The sequence below is a fragment of the Scatophagus argus genome, chromosome 16 (genome assembly GCF_020382885.2).
Source record: "Scatophagus argus isolate fScaArg1 chromosome 16, fScaArg1.pri, whole genome shotgun sequence".
Lineage (NCBI taxonomy): Eukaryota > Metazoa > Chordata > Actinopteri > Scatophagidae > Scatophagus > Scatophagus argus.
In genome coordinates this window covers 9,109,957-9,133,102 of record NC_058508.1, presented here as the reverse complement: position 1 = coordinate 9,133,102, position 23,146 = coordinate 9,109,957, and the positions used below count along the sequence as shown (strand labels likewise).

The 23,146-nt window shown below is 41.5% G+C and overlaps 1 protein-coding gene across 3 annotated transcripts; it reads left to right on the top strand.

Moving 5' to 3' along the window:
• The first annotated feature begins 719 nt into the window (after positions 1-719).
• epn2 (epsin 2) lies at positions 720-23,141 on the top strand. Of its 3 annotated transcripts, none has more exons than XM_046415591.1 (10): positions 720-940; positions 7,667-8,420; positions 10,113-10,267; positions 14,957-15,069; positions 15,631-15,735; positions 16,210-16,333; positions 16,877-17,029; positions 17,372-17,464; positions 18,910-19,137; positions 19,606-23,141. In XM_046415591.1, the coding sequence occupies exons 2-10, from the start codon at positions 7,990-7,992 to the stop codon at positions 19,956-19,958; spliced, it is 1,755 nt and encodes a 584-aa protein (XP_046271547.1). In that variant the 5' UTR covers positions 720-940; positions 7,667-7,989; the 3' UTR covers positions 19,959-23,141. The 3 variants fall into 3 exon arrangements, with proteins under 3 accessions (XP_046271547.1, XP_046271549.1, XP_046271548.1); XM_046415592.1 differs by having other exon boundaries at positions 721-940; positions 17,372-17,401; XM_046415593.1 differs by lacking the exon at positions 17,372-17,464.
• Positions 23,142-23,146: the final 5 nt, after the last annotated feature.

Genomic DNA, 23,146 nt, shown 5'->3' with positions numbered 1-23,146 from the left:
CTGCACTGAGCTGTCTGTGCTAAAACTGTGACACCCTACCACTATTTTTAAACAACGCACTCGCCATCTACGCATGTAGATGTCTATTCATAGCTCACTGTACACTTTTTAGGGAACCTTTCACATCTATTCATAGAACTCGATTTGAATCATGTGTTATGCATGTGTGAAATGTGTGAAGACTGTGTCCCTCCCCCTGTTTAAAATCCTGCTGCTGACGGTTGCACAGAGACAGTGGAAAAATGAGTGATGGAATGCTGTCCTGCAGTGTTTGTGGCTTGTTCTGACACACCTGTAACACACATATTCACACGCACACCAAGCTATCCTTTGCCTTCGATTGTATAATAAGCCTATGCATTTTAATCACTGTGGCTGATTGGACTTTTTCTCAATAAGAAGGAAAGAATTAATGCAAGTACTTTCCTGAGAAGAACCTGATTTACCTGCTGACTAAGCAGCAAAAACAAGCCATACTCTCCCAAGCCTACTCTGATGCATGTCATTCCTGTAAAAACTTGAAATATATGAATAATCATGATAGGAGCTATATGGTACTCTGAAACAGGGCACCCCTGTCGGTGTAATGTTACATTTATGACTTGTTGGATGACGTGACTGTACAGTAGTTCTAAGTGGAGACTGAAGGGACTCTCTGTGCCCCTGGCAAGCCAAATCGTCTTGGACACACCCTTCCCAGCCCCCCCTTCCCTTCCCTCCCCTCCCACTCTGCCCGCCATGTTCTGGAGGAGGAGATACGTGTAGCCTGGCTTTAGCTGGTTTAGCATTAGCAACACATAGCCTGACTGAGGCGCAACAAGCACCCTGAACACCGAAATAAGTAGTAAATCTACATTTTCTCCTCGGAATTGGTGGAACTTGTTTATGGGTTTACATCCCCGGACTGAGAATAGAACCTGAAAGTAGCCCAAAAGATATGGTAAGTGACCATCAGATTTCAAGACAGTCGGGTTGTTTTGTTTTTCCAGAGTGTCCTGTAATCCAGTTTGCTCTGGTGATGTCTCCACCGAGCACCCGTCTTGGCTAGCTTGGACGATCGCTAACTAGCTTAGCATGCTAGTTGAGGGTATTAGCACAGAAAATACGTTTTGGAAAGGTCCGGAATGGTTATGTATCTAACGTTACGTTTACGGATGACTGTCAGTCCAATAAATGCAACCAACGACTTAAATTTAGATGTTGAGTGGTCAGCAGTTGAATTTAAAGCTAAACCACAGCAGAGAGGACATCTGTGACTGGCTAACCCAGCGTAAGCCCTGCTAGCTTCGAGCCAACTTTTTTCAATGCCAAGTTTTGATCACGTATTAGAAATGACCGTCAGTCAGTGACTGCATTTCCTAACGAAAATATCAGTTTGTGGCAGAACGAGGCCGTGCAGAGTCTGTATTAAAACCAACTTTATTTAGGTTATGTGCTTCTCTCATCAACTGAATTAACTCAACTAAATCAACACAAGCAAGTTAACGCTAACCTTGTTCGCTAGCTTATTTTGCTAGCTCACCATAACTACTTGTCCCAAGTTTACAATGAACTTGCTAACGTTAGCGGTATCCCCAAGTAGCAAGCGGGCTAGTTGTTCCACCCGATGTATTAAAGTGACGTTGCACAAACTTAGATCTCTGCTACACATCTGCAAACATTGTTTCGCAATTGAAACGGGTCATATGACTTAATATTTGGAAATACAATTGAAGCTGTTCATATAACACAAACTATTGTTAGCTAAAGCAGTTTTAGCCTGTGTGCTATCAATCACAGTTCAAGGAAACGCAGTGATTTTTTTTAAAGAGCAACCGGTTTAGTTTTTTTTTTTATAACCTCTAGGTAACGTCACCGATGCACTGTGCTTTAATAGAGATGATTGCTAAGTGAGATCCTGCCATTATGAATCTTTAAGGGAATATGTGACTTCCACATAGCGCTACTTGTTGAGATTTTTGGGTAAATTCTTTACGATATGGGCGCTGTCTGTGTAACGTTACTCGCTTCGTTTCTAATCGACTAACTCGGCTGTTAGGTAGGTACATAAAATCTTTTGCAGAAAGACAGTTAATAGTGGTAGCGTTTATTTTATGGGGTCACGTTAAAGTCGGGGATGATGGTGTTTTCGAAATGAGCTTTTTCTTCGGAGTCTCACTGAGCCCTCACAAACGTGGCCTGAGAGAGGGGCAGGGCTTTGTCTATTGTCAGGATGATCAGTCAGTCACAGTGGGTGACAGATGCATCATCACCGTCCTCCTCCCTTCCCTGATTTGGCTTTGTCTCTCAGGCTGCCCGGGAGGACAAAAGGTGGGGTGACATGCCGGTTATAAGGTTGCTTCTTTCCTGCCTTTCCCTCCTTCATCAGACGTGACACACATCATACCTCACATAGACTCACAGGGCTTGTGGAACACGTGTCAGTGGTTTGATTTTCTTTGGGATGGACTTGATGCGATTGTTGGTTTGTCTTGCAGCACTTTAATCCTTGAGGAGCTGAGTGGTTTATTATTAATTACTGGTATATGTTCTTTGTGAGCTGAAAGGAAGTAAATTAGTGGTGAAGGAACCAGCTGGATGACTGGATGTTATACTGCCCCCCCGTTTCTTCACACACTCAAAGATACAGTCACACACACTCACACATATCACACACAGACACCGGGTTGTGCAAGCCCTCTCTATCTCCAGATCAGTGTCACTCTTGTGTAGGCCTAGCAAGGTAGACCTGTTCTCAGTGAACTGCTCTTTGCCAAGACACACCCAGACATTGTGCTCGCACACACAGGTTATTTTTTTTTTGTCTTGTTGATCTTGTTTCTTGATCATTGACATTTATTGTCATATAGGGCTGTGGAACTCGGTAGCAAATTCCTGTATGTCATCACATGCTACACATCTCACATGCTACAGAAAGGATAGATTAGAGAAACCTTCAAATACATTTTTATTTTTCTTGAGATCTATTACAGACTCTGATATCATTATTTGTATAGATTTTGACATTGTGGTGTGATCAAAGGAACCCAATGTATGTGTACTTTTGAGTTCACGTGTAGATTGTTGAAGATTTAGTTTAGATTATGAAGAAAGCCAATAGCTGTGGTCCCAAGGAAACTGTGCTCATGCGAAAGTAATAAAACAGTCAAAGTTGAGCATAATTTAGTCCATAAGGTTAAACATTGTCTTAAAAAAATAGGGTGTAAGAGCCATTTTAAATTGTTAATCACGTTCTCCAGTGCCATCTTAGATGCAACAGTCAATTGCCATTGTTAATATTGGAACAGATGCTCACTTTTAAGGCAACATTTGATTAGAAAGACATGGCATTTCAGTGCAAATTTTGTCACTTTGTGAGTTAAATGTGTACTGTAGCGACTAAGCCTAAAGTTGAGGTCACTGAGGGGCTGCAGAGACAGGCTAATAATTGACATGCTCCACAAATGTGACCTGATAGACCATTGTGGTATCCATATACTAAACTCTAGAAATAGAGTACAAGTACAGTAATCAAATAATGGTGATAATAATGGAAAAAAATAATGGTTATAATAATAATAAAGTTAATAATAGTACAACTGAATTCTGTGAGTGGCTGAGCTGGAGGCAGCTTAAGTCACCAACCACCCCCTGCGCTCCACCCTCTCCCTCCTCCAATAAAACTGAGGTTATAGTTAGTTCTGTGTTTAAAGTATTCAACAGGTTAGTTAGCAATTTTAGACAGTTGTTAGGTAGCAGGCTAACTTCAGCTCATAGTTTAATTTTGTGTGTTTTGCTTCATCGGCATCAGTTAGTTTTAGCAGTGGCAAGATGGCAATGCAGTTGTTTTCTTGGCTGCAAAAACACCACCGGAATAACCACAAGGTTTTCTGTACTTCAAAGTGTGCTCAAGTAGATGAAGCATATCGTTGCATATCACTGTTCAAGATTTAGTTCACTAACTATAAAATAATGTGTGCTTTGGATAACAATGTGGGAGTAGGACTGCTGACAGAATTATAAACCGTATTATTATAAATGAGGGAACAGGACAGGACTGGGTAGATTATTGCAAACTTCACTCAGTCTTGTATGTTGTTAAGATACAGACAAGCAGAGAGAGGAAGAGACTGACAGGGTGGCAGCAGATCTGACGTATGCGAGTTCATACAAAGCTGCAAGAAGTAGGCCCTGGACTAAATGGTATTTATGGTTATCCTCCTATTCTAGTAGGGACAAAGCATTATGGCAGTTTGACAAGAATGACAGGCTTGGCCATTCAGGCATAATGAGCTTGCACTGACAGGAATATGTATTTCTTCACACACACATACACAAACACAAAAATTCAGTGTGTCATCTCTTCTGGGCTGTGGGGCTCAAGTGATCTAAGCACAGAAGGGCTGAAGAAAGGCAGGCCAGTGGTATTTTGTTGTGGGGGGTTGTTCCGGGGTGTGTGGAGGAGTTGTGTCGGAGGGGGGGAGGATGGACAAGACAGACTCTCCTCTCTTCCTCCTGTCTGCTATGGGTGAATAGGTGATTATAGCAGCAGATGTGTCATTAGGTCTGAGCTGTATTCATGCGGATGCAGGGTGACGAGGGAACATTTGAGGGGGGGTAGGGCATGCCCCACAGGAATCACATTTCATTGGCGTTAAGTGAATTTACGGGATGTGCCAAGTTGTTTTCTTACCCCCCTCCCCCCAAGCACATACACTCACACTTCTCGTTTCCTTGCCCTCATCCCCTCAGCTGTCTTTCCATGGCATTGCTAGGCAGGAAGGTCCCTGAAACAAACGAATACACGAGTAAATGTACACACCACCTTTTGACGTTTGTTAAATGCAACAGGTAAAAGTCTGCATAGACAGCTAATCACTTTTAACACTCTTTTTCTGTTCATGAAAGCGCTTGTTTGTTGGGCATGTTAAAGCACGCTTGGTGCAGAGATTACCAAATAGGGTAAGTCTTCATGGGCTTTCCTTGATGGCAATCTGTGGATCAGTGCACACATAAAGACTTGAGTAAATCTACACTGCTATTTATTCCTGAGAATAATGATTTAAATTGGATTTGGTTAAGGTTTCTGTTAAATCAATGAAACTGTGCCGGTGTGGTGCATGACAACAGTGGGGGATAAGAGTGTGTGTTTGCGTGTGCTCAAGAAAGTTTCACTGAATAAATGAAAGGAGACCAGCCTCTCAACTAATCTGGCTAAATGATAAAGTCAAGGAGATCCGGCTGTGGCATGTTTACATCTGAACTCAAACTATTACTGTATTGTGTGCCAGTAAAATTTATTTTTCTTTCCAGGCAGCCCATACCACATAAACCTAAGGACACATAGGCGGTAAATGTGTGGTTCATTACTTGCTAATTACATGTTGCATGCTAATGTGACTTTTTCGTATATTTGTTTTGCATAAGGAACTGTGATGTGTAGGTCGTACAGCTGTGTGTCAGTACACACTTTCCATACTTGTGTGTGTTGGTCGGGAAGTCATTAGTAGCTGGGCTACTGATTTGTTAGAAACAGGACAGAGGAGTCATAAGTCACTCTTCCAGTCATAGTCAGAGTGGAAATGGTTTATCTCTCCCGCCGCCCACCATGGGGTGGAAACACATTGTTACTCAGTCATTGCTCTGGCATCTCACGTATCAGAATACTTAATACTGTGCTGATGGGAAATAGCGCAGATACACGCTTATCTAAATTGTTTGTTTGACTTCGTTTGAAATTATCAACAAAACTTTGAATGGAGCTTTGCTGTAATCAGCTATTGCCTTTGTTTGATGTTTGGATGAATTGTTCATGTTTCCTTGGACTTAACTCCATTGTCGCATGACATTTAATTACAGAAGGAGACTTCATGTACAGTGCTGGAAAAATCAGCATTTTACAAAAGCAGTGTATTCAGTACACCTGCAGCCCCGCAGTTTTTTGTCTGCTCACATTTACATGGCAGTCAATTAAAAATAAACACAAAACATTAGTCACAATGAATTTATGGAATGACTGATGTATTGGAGTGCATCTGATAGTATAAATATTGATTTGATATTGACAGTGTATCAAATGAAATGGTAATGGAACTTGTAGAGGGTTTTACTCATGTAACATTGTAACATTCTTTGGATAAGAGAGAGTGTATTTTTGGCAGTTAAGCAGTAGTGGTCTTTGCATACATAGCAGGGTTGTCACAATAACTGAATTTTAAACTCTGATACAATACTAGTGTAGAAAAAGGATAATGCGATCACTTTTTATTTTGTCAATACCTCAGTTGGCAGACAAAATGGGATCTATTTTTTTCTTTTTTTAATTACCATATAAAAGTGCTGGCACAGAAAAGTACCTGAACACATACCAACACATTTGTTAATATCATATGTATGTTGTATCATTGAGAGCTACAGTGACTGAACACATTGACACATAAAGACTTCAAGGATAAAAATGATGAATTAAGAGACAACAACTGACTGGTGGATAGCTCTCACAGACGCCACATCACAACCACCAGTCATCTTATCAATGACTGGGAGATGCAGTCCAGTCCAGATTCAGTCCATGCCGCTCTCAGAGCCTCTTTGTCTGGCACACAACCTTGCAGCACACCAGACTAAAAGGAAGGCACTTCTTGTGCCTTTTGTGATTTTGTATTTTATTTAATAAACCATTTAGTTACCATTTAATAAATGTTGGGCTATAGAAAGCAAAATTAAGCAAAACAGACAATTTGAATGCAATTTGAAGCTTGGTATTGATCAGATTTTTTCCCCCCCCCCAACCAGGCAAACAAAACATGTCACTGTCTAGGAAGATTATTGTTAGACATTGTTGGTCATTGTTATCATGTGAGGCACTATTTGATGCATTTAAAATGAAGATTTTTATGTTGTTTTCCATTCCATTGATCTTCTCATTGATTTGCAATAATCATGTTTGTTTTTGCATGGTGTGTTATTTTCTTCTCTGATTTCTTTTACTTCAAGACCACCTCATGAGCAACATTACCACCACATGTTAGATTCCTTTGAAATTATTCATTTTCACCATCCTGCTATGTAATTTGCAGTTGAGTCAGGTTACTGTAAACTCAAGTGAGATTACAAAACTGGAAATAATTCTTGGTCACAACACCCTGGCCTTGAATAATATGAAGAAGGCAGGCTCTCTGCAAGTGCATGGAAATTGCTTGTCTAAGCGTGAAAGCATGAAACCAATTGTTCTGTTTCGTTTCAAAAAGGAAGCTGCCCCTATAAATACAAATTGGCTTAATGATTTTATTGTTTAGGTGTAGAAATTGCTATTGCAATGACACATTAACGAACAGATCGATTTCATCAGATTCATAGTATGCCAGTTGTTTTTCAAAGTTTCTCTAAAGAAAGGTAAGTTGAATTAATTATTACATTTGTTCAAAGTGACAACTGAAGGAAGGGGGATTTGATTAGTTGGGACCATTGGCTTACAGTATGAAGTTTAACTTGTCATTGTACTAAAACAAACATGAAGCTGTCAGCACTTGGGTATTTACTGATTACAACAAGGAAGTGTTGTGGTTTTTTAACTTTTAGTTTGACTATATTTAGAAATGTTCTCTTTCGATATTCTGTTACCTTCCTATATGTGTTTTTTTCTCCTGTTCCTTCCACTAACCTCTTATTTGTCTGTCCTTTCTAGGTGATGGCGTGGTCATGTGTGCAGCCAGCAATGTGTGTGTGAAGATGATTTTAACAGATGCTGTTCTGGAGGACTCAGGAACACTGCACTGGCCTGGAGAAGCCTCATAAACAAACACACACTTACAAAACACACCTGTACATCAAGAAGATTTAGACATATATACACACACCACCGCCGTGCCTTGACAAAGGACACAGGTGCACGGATACATACGGCAAGCTTCAGCTGAAGCGCGTACACACACATTTACAGATCTAGCTCCTCTCCTGTGTGAGAGTGTACATTGTATTTCTTACCCTCTGTCCATTTCCGCTGCCACCATGCCAAGCTCTACCATTCGCCGACAGATGAAGAATATGGTGAACAACTACTCTGACGCAGAGAAGAAAGTCAGAGAAGCCACCTCCAATGACCCTTGGGGCCCGTCGTCTTCTCTCATGTCGGAAATCGCCGACCTTACCTACAACGTGGTTGCCTTCAGTGAAATAATGAGCATGATCTGGAAGCGGCTCAATGACCACGGCAAGAACTGGCGCCATGTCTACAAGGCGCTCACCCTGCTCGACTACCTGATCAAGACTGGCTCAGAGCGAGTGGCGCTGCAGTGCAAAGAGAACATCTTCGCCATCCAGACTCTTAAGGATTTCCAGTATATTGACAGAGACGGCAAAGACCAGGGAATCAATGTCAGGGAGAAGAGCAAGCAGCTAGTGGTTCTGCTCAAAGACGAGGACCGCCTTAAAGGAGAGCGGTAAGAGATTTTTAAATTATATGTGAACAGATACGCAGTAGTCTGACAGGGTTTAAAATAGTATAATTGCAGTATTAAAATTCTTTAAAAAACCTATTTCTTCTCTGTCTCCCTCATGAAAATTCAAGAATATATGCAAAAAAAAATTTTAAAGTTAAAGTTTATTTCACCTGTGTAGTCAGAATATTGGACCAGGATTGGCTTCCAAAATATTTTAAGATGAGATAAGATAATCCTTTATCAGTCCCATTACTGGGAAATTACAAATATTGGTGATAATATTTGCCACAAATCATCTCCGTAGGCTCACCACTTAAAATCACATATCAGTGAGCTCAGAGAAAATGTAGACTTGCAGGAATGAATGTGAAAACAGCCTTCTTGTGTCACACTCTGCACATACATCATTTTACACAAACACGCAGCTGTAGGAGCAAGAAAAACACATTTCAGACTTGAGGGGACTCCTCTCAGTCACTTTGTGTGGAGTGATTTTATGATTCACGTATAATGCTGACATGCTATTCTGATATACTGCGTAAGACTTTGGCCAACTCAGAATTTACCAAGTCATACCTGTCGCAGGATATCATCAGTGGAAGAGCATGTGGTTCAAATTGTATGCTGTTAGTTAAAACATCAAACTTCATTCACTCTTGTTTCTGCCTTCTACTTTGCTGCTCTAAGCTGTGGTGCTGAAAGCAAGTGAGGTTAGCCAAACTAGCCCTAAACCAAACCAGACCTTAGTACCACTTCACCTATTAAACAGTGTCTCGTACTGTCAGTGTGTCCAATTTTATTACAGCTGACCGTGAAGCACATAATCTCATGAGTTAAAAAAAATAAAAACAAATAAATCCCAAAGAAAAACCATGACTTAAGGTTTGTTTATAAAAGGTCTAAATTTTATGATGCTGTATCAGCAGTGAGCTGAACCCGCTGCTCAGTGGCTCAGTTTCAAACAAATTCACATGATAAAACACCAGAGGGGTTTACCATGGGTTTTCACCTTCAGAGTGTCGTACTGTTAATTTGTTATCCCACAGAAGCTGGGGTACTTCAGGACTCTGCTCATTGTGTTTCAACACCGGTTGGTTGCCAACAGTTTGGTCCACAAGAAGTCATGTTACTCCATATCTCTTCTGCTGTGTAGCTATTTAAGGTGGATATTTATCACTGTTAAAAAAGTAAGTGTAAAGTTATTTTACTTGGGGAAAATAGTAGCTACGAAGTGTCTCCAGTCAGTTTTGACGTAGCTACCCAGCTACGAGTGTCTACCCAGAGTAACAGTTTTAAGCAGCCACCACGCAAGTCATTAGTCTGTTTATTTATATGCCTATCTTTTTTTTTGACACAATGACAAATGTTAAATAAAAATCACAATTGAAAAATTAAAGCACAGAATTATTTCTAGAATTAAACTGACTGGCTCACCGGGGATGTTTTATCATTTGTTTGACAGCATGATTCATTCTAGTGAATGGCTTTTACTGTGGCGTTTTAGAACTGAAACTGTTTGAAAGCCTTATTTGAGGGTGGTTTTGGTAATAGACATCATTTTTTGTTTAAAGTCTCCAAGGAGCAATCATCAGTTTGTTCCTCATGCTAATTATTATTATTATTATTATTATTATTATTATTATTTTGGACATTTAACTAAGAATTTTGAATACTTTTTTTTTTTCCTACTAGGTCTCAAGCTTTGAAGACCAAAGAGCGTATGGCCCAAGTGTCCACAGGGAGCAGTCAGATGGGTTTTGGCAGAGGCTCGTCTCAGCCCAACCTCTCCACTTCCTACAGTGAAGAGTATGGCAGGTCAGAGGGGTCACCTGCCTCTTACCATGGCTGTGAGTATTAGCTTATAGCTACCACATAGGTTGTACACACACACTTAAAAGATCATTTCCATAAATTTAAACAACACATGCAACACAAAATATTCAGTTGCACTGTATTGTGTCCCAGTTGGTGTAACTTTGGCCTACATCCTGAAACCCACCCCTCCCCCTGTTCTGTCTCTGCTGCATTCCTTTGCACACACACACACACACACACACACACACACACACACACACACACTCACTCACACACACTCATACACAGAAGAGGAAGCAGAGCTCACCCCACAGTCTCTATCATCCACATGACAGAGGAATCTGCTCCTCTTTTCAGTGGTACTATCGCCCCTTCAGAGGTAGACAGACATAGAAGCACATGGTGACAACAAGGGAGACTTAAATAGATGAAGATACATGATGGAAAGAAAAAATTGAATAGAGAATTAAATGAATATCCTTCAATGGAAAAAGGAGACAAAAGAAATGTTTTTGTGTATGAAGGGAATATATCCTATTTCATATGTATGTTAGTCAAGTGAAAATGCGGTGACACCATATAACATCATAAAAAAAAGGTTCTAGTTATTTTGAGTTTCTCACCAGCAGCAAAAGGCTGGCCAGTTAACAATGTGCAGCAATATCCTGGTAAACTTAAAGACACACGTGTTGTGACTATGACGTTTGTTTGTTTGCTGTGTCACATACAATTTTAAGATTTGTAGCTTTCTTTTGAGAGCACAACGGCCAGTTGGAAGCAAAGCATGCCAAACTGGCTTTGTGGTAGATGTCTTCATTACAGCCACACTGCAGGGCATCCACAGTATTGGACATTTGGCTGTGGTGTAAATCCTGCCCTGTTATCAAATGTATTCCTCTTTAAGTAAATGGCTTAAGAAACCTCATACTTGATCACATATTTGCTGTTAAGACATTCCTGCTGTTGTCTTTCTGTGCTTGTATTTCTATGAGCATTTGTTTCGTCTAACTCATTCTAACAGAGCATGAGACACTGGAGACATTCAAGCAGTGTTCAAATGGATTGAGAGAAAGATGGAGTGAGAGAGGGTTAGAGTTGAGAAGAACCAGAAATCCAGTCAGGAAGTGGGGGAATGCAGAGAGGGACAGATGGGAAGAATGGAGAAGTTTAAATGAAAGAATGAACCTTGGCCTCGTTTCCTTTCATCCTCTGACCCCTCCCTGTCTTTTGTACACAGCAGGATGTGTGTGTGTGTGTGTGTGTTTTCACATATGTGGTTTCAGCCTGCGTGGATTTTGGAGCATGTAGCTGTCCATTCATCTTTTACTTTGCAGCCCACATTCCTGCATGTATGTTATGTTTGAGTCTGTGTGTGCTCAGAGGCTACGTTCAAGCAGCTGAGTCATCAGTTGAGAAACTGAAGGTGAGACTGGCCTATAGGAGTGAGGCTGGACTGTCTCTGTGGGCATCGCCAGGCGGGATTTTTGGGATTCCAGTCAAACTTTCCGAGTATTGTTGTCCAGACAGGGTGTGAATGATTGGCCATGCATGTGTAAGTGTTTGCTGTTAGTCTAGCATATCCAGTAGTCCCAAAAATATGGGAAAGGGTTGAAAGTTGCTTGATTTCAAGCATTAAAATGTCTTAAATACAATACATTTTTTGTGGCAATTGTTTTCTTTTTTTTTCATCATACTACATTTATTATATACCTACAAGTTACAGTGTTTCTCTATAGGCAGTGGATGCCAGTAGTAAAAGCAGTTTGTGCTCCCTTTTTGTGTTTAGTTCATTGATGTCCTTTCATTTCGGTGTACAAGCTCAAATACTTTGCTCAGTTTGAGTTCCAATGTACATGGTACAAAATGCAAATGTAAAACAATAAATGAAATTCATTTACTTCACATCAGTGAGTGTAATGCAGTTCATTCAGAACATAAAAACTCCCCAGCTGGGAATTGAACCCATCTTACTGTGAGGGAGCAGTGCTAACCACAGTACAACAGTAGTTGTGTTATGTCAGTTGAATACCACCGTGTAAATACAGGAGATTTATCATAATTCATCCTCTTTGACTGTCTCTCCTTCTTCTGACCAGTGCTCAGTCAAGCTCCCTAATGTTTTTCCTTACAACAGTTAAGCTATATATTTTGTGTCACACTAGATCTATGATGAAATAGTGTTGATTTCAGAATGTCAGAAGCACATTTAGTCACCACACTTTTAACAGCCACTTAAATCTTTTATCTAGAGAGAGACAAGAGACAGAGTGTCTGCAAATGCCGGCATAGTTAGTGGTTGACACCCTGGAATAGAAACCCTGTGCGTTATTATCACCACATAAATCTGCTACAGATGACACTGGTGGACATCAGCTCAAAACTTGTTTCTCTGTTGAGAGCTTGGATTGCATTGTGCACTTGGCATCTTGACTTTGAAGCGTTTTTTTTTTTTTTTTTTTAAATGAATTTTTTTTGATAACGGGCAGAGCTCTCTGAGGAATGCCAAGAAACTGTGATTATCCATGTAAGGTTCATTCCCACGGTTCTGGGCAGGATACTAGTGTGTTGGCTTTGAGTTTTGTTTATTTGGCTTTCTGACCGGCTACTATAATATGTTGTACTGTGTGTTATTTTGTTGCCAGTTAAGTCTCTCTTTGGGCTTCGTTTACTTTGCAGTTGTTTTAGGAGAAATTTTCTCTAAAGAGGGCTCAAGAAAAAGATATTCCTTTTGAAAGTTAAACATTATGCAATTTCATTCCGGCATATTTTGCAGTGGTACATTGTGTTTGTGTAGGCTTTAGTATGACTGTGCTCACTGTCTATTTCAGGCAGATATGTAGACATGTGATGCTGAGGCCGTTGCTCAAGTCCCACCAGCTAACCAAACACACCTTAACCCTTGGTACTTTTGGTCACTTTCCCTGGAGTCTCATAGCCTGGAGACGGAGCCAGGGTTTGACAAGGAGCAAGCAAGGCATGAAATGAGCTAAGAAGTCATCAAGGAGTCGAGGAGAGAGGGTAGAAGGCAAGGACTCAGATAGGACTCTGGAGTTGCCAGAGATGCTGTGAATTAATTATCGCAAATATGTATATTGTCATTATTGGTTATCATTTGAATCGCATCAATTCCATTTCTTTTTATCGATTCCAATTTAGTAGTTCTTTTACTGTTAGACCACAATATGTTGATTCAGTCTTTTAAAGCTGACCTTTAGATCGTCACTATGCTGCCCTAAACAGCACAGTGACTGGCCAAATTTGTTGTGCAACCTGACTTCCAGCTGAGTAACTTCCCATATACTTTGCACCCTGCTTTGTCATTTTCTTTCATAAATTGAAGCGATGCATGTTTGTATAGACAACCCGAGGTAATGTAGACAGGTCCCAGCAAATAGCCAAGTTCTGCATTTAGGAACTGCACAACTTGGCAGTTTGGAGTCCGAGTCTTACAGACATTAGGCTGTAATAACACTACTTAATTAGCACATAAATGGACTTAATAAGTTGTTTTTATACAGACATATCCTCAGATTTTTATCTTTCTTCAGCCATTTCAACCAAGACTGAGCATTTTATCTGTTGTTAAATGTCAGAGAATTCCTTTAAAAAACATTGTGTTGGAAACACATGATGTTTTGAATTTACTCTGTAAAAAAAAAATAAAAAAAAATAGAAAACCTGCTGACGTGATATTTACTTCCTACACGGCAGGAGGATGTTTGTCAGAGTGTGAGGTTAATTGTGTCATATAGTGAAACAGAGCATCAGTTTCCAGTGTGTCATATTTGTGTCAGTGTTGTTGTTTTGTCTCTCCATTCAGGCATTTACATAATTTGTCTCTTTTCTAGCCTTTGCATACAGATACCTTTGCATTTTTCCCACCAAAAGTCATACACATAAGTGTTTGTGGAGGGGGCAGTAGTGTCCACTTTAGCAGCAGAGCATGTCATGACTGGTCTTTATTGTTAATAGTAGAGCTGTAGAGGAACATAAAATCAGTTGGAAACTGACGGGAATTGTCTAAGGTTGGCCAAAAATCCCAGGAAAACAAACACACCAAACATCACACACATCACATTTTTTTTTTAATACTTGCTTACTTGCAGTTGGATAGAAACTCTTATATCAAGCCACAGCTACACCCACAGCTTTCACACGTGTACTAAACTGCACAAAGCTGGACTGCTGAGAAAAGTTGAAGTATAAATAGAGATGCAATGATATACATAGAGGTCAAGAATTGCAATGGGTGATGTCACTGTGATCTAGTTCTCACCTCCCACGCCACGGTTTCAACGGAAAGACGCACAGTCACAATTTGAAGCTGTAAGCTAACTTTATGACTGTCTTTTGGAATGGAGGCTTCTTTTTCTCCTGCACCATGTGTGTTTGCCACGTGCTGCGTCTGTCTTCTCTGTGCTGCCACATGATCTAATCCAATAAGCTGAATGGACCTGTCGTCCCTTTGAGTCCCACAGAAGAAACCTTTAATCACACACACACACACACACACACACACACACAAACAATATTTTCTATACAGTGCAAATGTAATTCAAATGTGCGACTAACTATACACTCCAGGTTTAATAGGATTAATGCAAAAAAATTTCATAGCCAGTGGTGCTGGTTTTCACTTAAGTTTTACAGCATTATATACCTTATATGATGGCGTCCCATGTGGCAGGTATGTTAACGTTTGTTCTGAATGTGTCTGGTAGCCACATCTCCCAATGCGGGTTCAGAACTGGAGCAGGCCAGACCTCAGACCAGCGGAGAGGAGGAGCTACAGCTGCAACTGGCTCTGGCCATGAGCAGAGAGGCTGCAGAGCAGGTACACCTAAACACGTGTTTGTACTTACCTGGTGCCTGTGTAATTTGGGTGGTTGTCCCGCGAGTACACATTCGTAAAAACTGTTCTGACACCCTGTTTATCATTTATATTGACTATTAATCTGTTTTTGTTTTCTTTTAATTCACAAGGTTCTTCTAAGTCTCTGAGTTATTAAATAATTATGAAATCAAATTACTGCCTTTTACCTGACATATTATACATCAGTCAAATGCTTTTGCACAAATAATTGAAATTATATATTTCAGTATCATATTTCAGTTTGTAACATGAAAATATATAGATATTCCAAAGACACTGTTTCCTGTGTGACTCATTGTGTTTTTATTTACCGCTTCCCGGACAATAAACTTAAACAGCAACACCAACTATTCAACTTCATTTGCACAAATACAGATGGTAAAGATATTGCTAAAAGGTGTCATCGATTAGTTGCATCATTCTGCAAATATCATGCTATCCACAGTAGCAGGACCAACTGTCTAGTTTTTTAAGCTTCACTTTGGCTTCTCATGCTAACTGTGCTGTATGCTGTGTGTTTAGGAGGAGCGTATACGCAGAGGGGATGACCTGAGACTACAGATGGCCTTGGAGGAGAGTAAGAAAGAAGGCTCAGACTCAGTAAAACTCCCCAAGAAGAAGAAAGAGGTAAAACCCAAACACAAACATGGAGGAACACTGTTATTCCATTATGACCATACTTTTAAAATAGCCTTCCTTCCCCAGCCTCTTTTTCTGTCAGACTGCTTCAGAAGTAGTAATGAAACCACTAACTAGCATCAGACTGCCTGATTTGCTCTTCATTATTCTGCCTGAGCTGCTGGCTGACTGGAGTCCGAGGCCACAGAGACCTGAAGTGATGAAGAACGGTTACATGACTGTGGCTCATTTTTTTTATCGTGATGTTGTTTTATGTTTTAATGACATGACCACCGTCGGTATATTTAAATAGCATTTGCGGTGTAGCGGATAATGGCTGACCGACAGATGGTCTTTCCTAACGTTTTTCCCTCCGTCTATTTCCTCTCAATCTGAATTCGTCCATTTCCTCCTCTGTCTTCACCTTTCTTCCTTATTCCTCTCTCTTTGTCTCTATAACCAACTTTCTCCGTCTCTTTCCAGCCCCAGTCATCTTTGATGGATCTGATGGATGTCCCAGAGCCTGGTGCCAGTGCTGATCCCTGGGGTGCAGGCTCTGGGGCTAGAGCAGCTGCTGCTGTCTCCGAAGACCCCTGGCAGCCTTATGGTATACACACTCTTCACTGGAAATGATTGTATCAGATGATCTTCTCCACACTCACTGTCATTATTGAGAAGTTTTTGTGTATGGAGGCAGAGGCAGTTTTTGTGTGTGTGTGTGTGTGTGTGTGTGAGAGAGAGAGAGAGAGAGAGAGAGAGAGTGTGTCGGTCGTCTCTGCTCTGCTCTCCACCTGCAGCTGGTAGTACTGTGACTCTTTGTTAATCAGGAATGCTGCTCCACTGGCCCAGCGGCATTACTGGACAGAGAGGAGAGGAGGATATGGGGGAGGATGTTAGAGGAAGCTATCATGAAGGAAATGAGTGTGCAGGGAGTTGGACATGTAAATGTTGCAAGAGGATAGATGAGCAGTGGTTTTAAGAATGCATTCTGGGCCTGTTACCATTTCACCTAATTTCCCTTTCTCACCTTTCTTCTGCTCACTTCATTGGTCCCTCCTCCCCTTCTTTTCCAGTTTGGCTTTACATTTTTGCATGCTTCATCCAGCTGCCCTGTCCTCTCCAACACTGAACCTCTCCCCCCTCTCCTCAGGGTCTGCCCCTAAGCCAGCAGCCCCAGTGGACCCATGGGGTGCTCCTCCGTCTGTCCCACCCATGAAGAGCAATGATCCCTGGGCATCAAACGCCACTCCGGCCTCTGATCCCTGGAGCTCTGCAGCTGCCCGCCCCAAGACTTCCAACGCAGGTGATCATCAAGGAAAAAGCAGCTTTTTATTAAAGGCATCAGTTGCCAAATTATATTGTCATACTTATTCCTCTTTGATATCTCTCCATTTTTAAAAAATGAAATATCTCCTCGAGGGTTGGCAACCATCTCAAAGACTCATTTGTGTCAGAAGGCACACGCAGTAACAGATGCTAATGCACATCTACATGCTTTCGCTTATTTTGTTCATTTGTCCCTGTTAATTTACCAAAATATCCATACTCATTCGTACATGTATTGTCTGTTTCCATCTGTCTGTGTGTGTGTCTGCTGTCTGTTCATGTGATTTTTGTCTCTGTGTGTCTACATTGTTCCTTTCAGGTAACTTTGACCTGTTCAGTGCATCCAACGGTACGTCCAAAGAGGACTTCTCAGAGTTTGACAGTCTGCGCTCTTCCTCCTCTGTCCCCACTGGTACTCACCCATGTCTTTGTCTCTCTGTTGACACGGAGTCTGTGTTGTTTTTCCTCAGTGTCTGAAATGATGCCCGTTTGCAGATACAATTTTTCTGCAGGGTACGGACACATATATGTCTTGTCTTGGTATGTAAATGTCACCAGACCTGAGCAAAGTCAGTGTTAGAACAAGCAGAGTCATGCTTTTTTAAACAGTTGATAACTTTCTATTGCAAATGCAATCAAATGCTGCAGATTAAATGGTAGAAAAATAGCTGCTTGCTCTGGTCTGGTTCCATGTCAGTGTGGCATAATCTGATGCAGCTTTTATGTGTTGATTACTAAATACATTTCTAGACCTGGGCCATTCTGTTTATGGAATCCCTCTTTAGATCTGCTGTGCATCTTGTGCATCTAAATCAACAACAAATGTCCCTGAAGATTTAATGACACCGATTCACAAGTCCGTTCAGGTTGGTGTGTCTCAGGTTTCCAGTGAACAGTTTGGCGTGGGTCTGGAGTGGTTTTCTTTCCCCCCACTTGGTTTGGCAGTCTCTGGTCGTGGGAGGGTGACATTGGTGTCTGACCTTTTACTCAACATATTTCTGACACAGTCAAGGGCAGGGTGAGAGGGAACACAAACACAGGCATACAAAGCTACTTTTCTCAGAAAGGAAAACTTAAAGCACCATCTTATCACCATACAGAAACTTCAGCAGTGTTAAGGAGACAACCCCCTGCAGGATGAGCTGTAGAAATGTTATTATTATTGTACTGTTATTATTTGAATCAGCTGTGGCTGAAAGCTACAGAATTTTGGGGGTATTATCATCATTATACTAAGCCTGTCTGGTGTCATCATGAGGATTTTTTGCCTTTGCTACATGTCAATTTCTGTCTTTGACTCTTCTTTGTGTGTGTGTGTGGCAGCGGGCATGCTGGGGTTTGTGAGTGTCTGTGTGAGTGCAGCACTGCTGGCTGGGTTAGCCAGGCTGTCTGCCTCTGATGTCCTCTTACAAAAGTCTTTCTGGATCCTTTTATATCATCATTTTAATTTAATTTCCCAGGAAATGTGAATGTGTATGCACTCATTTTCAGGTGGGCACTGTGTTTGGATGTCCTGGGGGGGTAGCTGACATGTGAAGCATGGGTTTAGCATACTTTTGAAAGATTTATATATACTTACATTTTTGAATATGTATTAGCAGTTCAGTTTAACAAATATAAACTGCGCTTTTACATAATAAAGCCATGTAAAACTCGGATTTACTTTGTTAGCCGTATCTCTGCTGTTCTTGCATTTTAGTCTGAATGAAAAAGCTTAAACGCCTTCTGCAATTCAGGCATAAGGAAGTCATCCTCTGTGCAGGATGTCTCAGCATTTTATAATATATATATTCCCTCAAGAGAAGTTCACAAGTTTAGCTTTTCATCGGTGAAATACAACTGCTCTTTGTTCCACAGGTGATGGAGGCGTAACATCCTCCGTCCCATCCCAAGCCAGCCTTGCCAGCAGCAGCAGCCTGGACCTTTTTGACCCTCTGCCCACCAGCTCATCTACTTCCACAAACCCAACTAGAAAGACTCCAGAGTCCTTCCTGGGTCCCAATGCTGCCCTCGTCAATCTGGATTCTCTGGTGTCCATGCCTGCCCAGCCTGCAGCAGTTGTCAATCCGTTTTTAGCTTCAACAGGTGGGGATATGATGATGAAAAACGTGAAATGTACTCTTTTTGACACATCACGTGTTATGTCATGTTTTAGAGATATTAGTTTAAGAAACCAATTTTCTGACTGTATATAAACAGTTTATATATAGAATGGCTTCTTTAAGCTGACTAGCACACTGATCAGATAACATTGTGTTAGCCAGGACGTGTAGCGAGGAAGCCAAGAGTCTTGGACATATATGTGCAGGCCTGAACACACACAGGCAGGCGCACCCATCTGCACAGTTAAGTGTTGAATCATTGACCGTGCCCTGTTTATGTTGGCTGTAAACTCTGAGAGCAGACAGATAGAAATATGAACTTGTAATTCTATCATAATAATATTCACCTCACTGTGGAGCAACTCAACATGTATTGAGTGGTGTACTGGTAGTCTGTGAGCTCAGTAACATTTGCTCTCTTCCTTTGTCCCTTAAACCATCTTTCTTCAAGGTGGCTCTGCTCCAGCAGCCCATGCCAACCCTTTCCAAGTGAGCCAGCCAACACCTCCCACCCTCAACCAGATGCGGATCAGCCCCATGCCCGCTGGCTTTGGCAGTGTGCCGGAGCCCATGTCCCTCTCCTCCATGCCTGCTCAGCCCATCACCATGGTCCCCCTGGCGGGGATGGCCCCCATGGGCCGAATGATGCCTGGAATGGGAGTTGGCGCTGTTGGAGGTGCAGGGGCAAACACAGGGATGAGTGCAGGGATCCCAGCCTCAATGTCCATGCCCCAGCCCCTGATGAGCATGCCACCCCAGGCTGGGACGCAGCCCACCGGAACCACCAACCCCTTCCTTTTGTGAGGGGGTGGGAGGGGATGACTTGACCACAAGTAACCCTCCTTTTTCTCTTTTGCTCTCTTCCACTTTGGCTCCTTAAGAAGCTTCAAAATGAACACGGAGATGTCTTATCCCATTTGTCCCTTTTATAACCAACTCCTAGCCAGGGCATAGTCCCAGTCTGGCCTCCTACCGTAACACACTCCTTTATTCCTTCCTCCTCTGTCTCTTCCTCTCAGTGCTACAAGCTGCCTAGTCCTGTGTGTTCCATACTGATCTGACAATGATGTTGATGACCACAAAGAGTTTGCATCTTTCTAAAGACTTACAGAGTAGCAGTGGTGTTTACAGTTTTTCCACAGAGGCGGGATGGGACCCCAGCCCCCCCCTCACTCACTCATCTCCTTTCCTGTACTTCCTCCCTTAGGCTTGCTCCTTACTTCTTCTGTGGTTGAGTGACAGGAGAGTCTGACTGTATTAACGCCAGGATCTTTATCTCTTCACTAGAGCTAATCTTTTATAAGCCCTTTCAGCTGGTGTGTGTTTGTGTGTGTGTGTGGGTGAGAGCGTGAGCACACATCTCAGTACTTTTACACTGTGTATATTCCAGTGGGTTTTTCTTACACACGCTGGAATACGGATGAGAGATGTACAGATGTGTTTATACTGTACTATACTGTGTGTGTGTATGACTAGGAATTTTGCACAATTTTTTCTTTTTCTTTTTTTGTTTTCTTTCTGCGACTGTTGGGCTCACCGTTACACCTTAGCTAAGGGAGGGAGACTAACCGCTAAGCGGCACACACTGCCGCAACTCTCGGTACCACTCAGTCACAACTCTTGTCTGGTCACTTCCTGTCGACTTGGATCTTTCCTGACTCTCCACATGAACTTTGACCTCCAGGCGTCATGGGATAGATGATGAACACTTATCAAAGGAGATGAACCCCTTGTCGTTGAGGTTGAAAAGATGTGCAAACGCTATAGTTGTTTGTGCGTGTCTGCGTGCGTGTGTGCTCACGTGCAGGTGTACTGTTAATGCTCGGATACTAACAGCCACATGTTGATGTGTTTGTTGCTGAGTCTCTCCCCAGTGTGTGTGTTTAGAGAAGAAGACAAACTGTGATGGCATCAGTATTTTGCTATCAGAACATATGGATGCAGTGAGTCATCACGGGCCTTTTTTTTTAGTTTGTTTCTAGGGTCAAAGGGAAGAGGATGGGGTGTGTGTGTGTGTGTGTGTGCAGTTTGCATGAGAGATGAGTTTAGCTTACAAGTGTACTTTAATAAGCAAGTCTTTCTATTTCTCAGTGAAGTGGAAGTGACGTAGAAAGTGCTTAAATTAGCTTCTGAAGTTAGAACAGGTGTGTTTGAGCGTGTGCGTGCGTGTGTGTGCAGCCATATTTACAGGGTTGCAAAGAAAGCTGCGGGTTTGAAGAGCATGCCAGCCTCTCAGCAATGTGAAGAGAGTTGACCTCGAGTGGATTTACTGTGGCTAATCTATTTACAAGAACATTACAGGGTGGACACACAAACACACACACAGGGGTTGTTCCAGGATCAGTCTATTGATAGCACAGGGAATCCTGCAGCAAACAACAGTGAGACATGTCATGTAAACAAGCAGTTGTTAATTTTGTCTTGTTTGGTTACTTGTTATTTACTCATTAGATGTAAATCCATAGCCAAGCCTTTCAGAGTGTTGGAGCTGTGTACTAGCATGTATCATCTACATTCTCTCTTTGATCTATTTTCTGTCATACTAGTTTCTTTTCACCCTATGGGTAGGCTATGTAATTCTCTTCTCTTAGAAGCACAACTGTTACCAAAGTCATAGCGACTGTTTCTGAGGACGTTGTAATTTGAATAGTAGGAACACACTTCACTGACATTTTTTTTCTGTTTATGGATGGCCATGATATCAGAGACGCCGTTATTTAGTTTAGGTTTTGTTTTTTTGTTTTTTTTTTACATATTTCAGAGCTATATGTGCAGGAGTTTGTGTAAGAAAGTGTTACTGTTGGCTGAATATTGGCACATTTACTAAGACTGTTGGTTGAGAGGTGTGGGTTGATGAAATACAGCAGATGGTGTATAGACCCTTCTTCTCTTTAGGTCACTGTAATCCCTTTTCTTCAGTTCTGTTTATCACTGCCAATGTTATTACTGTGGAGGGTTTGTTTTTATGTTGTTTTTTTTTCTTTTGGTGCGAGTTGGTGCCCTCTCCTGGTCTGCTGTGGTATGATAACTACACCGCAGGACCCTCACTATTTCCACTAACGGCAGACCTTCATTTCTCTCAGGCAAAAGGAGGGGCAGCTCGAAATGTGTATGTGATTTTTTTTTTTTTTTGATGTGGATGCTAAGGGTGTTTTTGTTATGCTTGGGGTTCTGAATGAATGGATGTAACACTTGACTTGCAGAGACCAGCAGACATTTTTAATCTCAACTGAATATATGCAAAAATTGGAGTTGGTAAAAGTAAAGAGAAGACTTATCATTTGATGTGTTTTGCAAAGTTAGATTTGCTAATAAAACTCTTGTCTATTGAAATGCTACTATGATATTCTAGCTAAGACATGTCACTCTGTCACTGGCCTTGATTTCACTGCGGCCTGACCTTTAACTTCACTCCAGCGATTGTGGAAAAGGTTCTTTTTTGATGCATTGAAAAAGAAAAAAAAAGAAATTCAGCACTCCCAAACAGTGAAATGACACTGCAGTTGAAGACTTTTTCTTAATCCCTGGCAGCAGTTTCACAGTCGTGGCTATGGTGCAGTGAACATGTGGCCTGTGTGTAGCAAGCTCCTCTGCGTGTTACTATGTATTCACTATGCTTTTATCAAGAGGACTAACTTACCTTATGAACTGTCTGTCTTTATATGCATAAACAGCCTCCTTTAATCTTTTCCATGTCTGTCTATTTACCCTTCTCATAGTACTGGGAGCAGGCTGCTTTTTTATTGGATACGTGCTCTACCTGTTGGCATTATAACTGTATAATATAATTTATCATTTGTACTATTGTAACATAGTGTTCCTCTGTATACCTTATTATTCCGTGTAATGGGTTTTTGTAGGAAAAGTCACCGTGGTATCTTAACGGCATCTAAACAAACGAACGCAGCGGGGGCCGCACCCTGTTGGATGAGGTGAACTGTAGCTGCATTGGTTCAAAATAAAATGTGTATCACTTCAGCTCTGTAACTCCA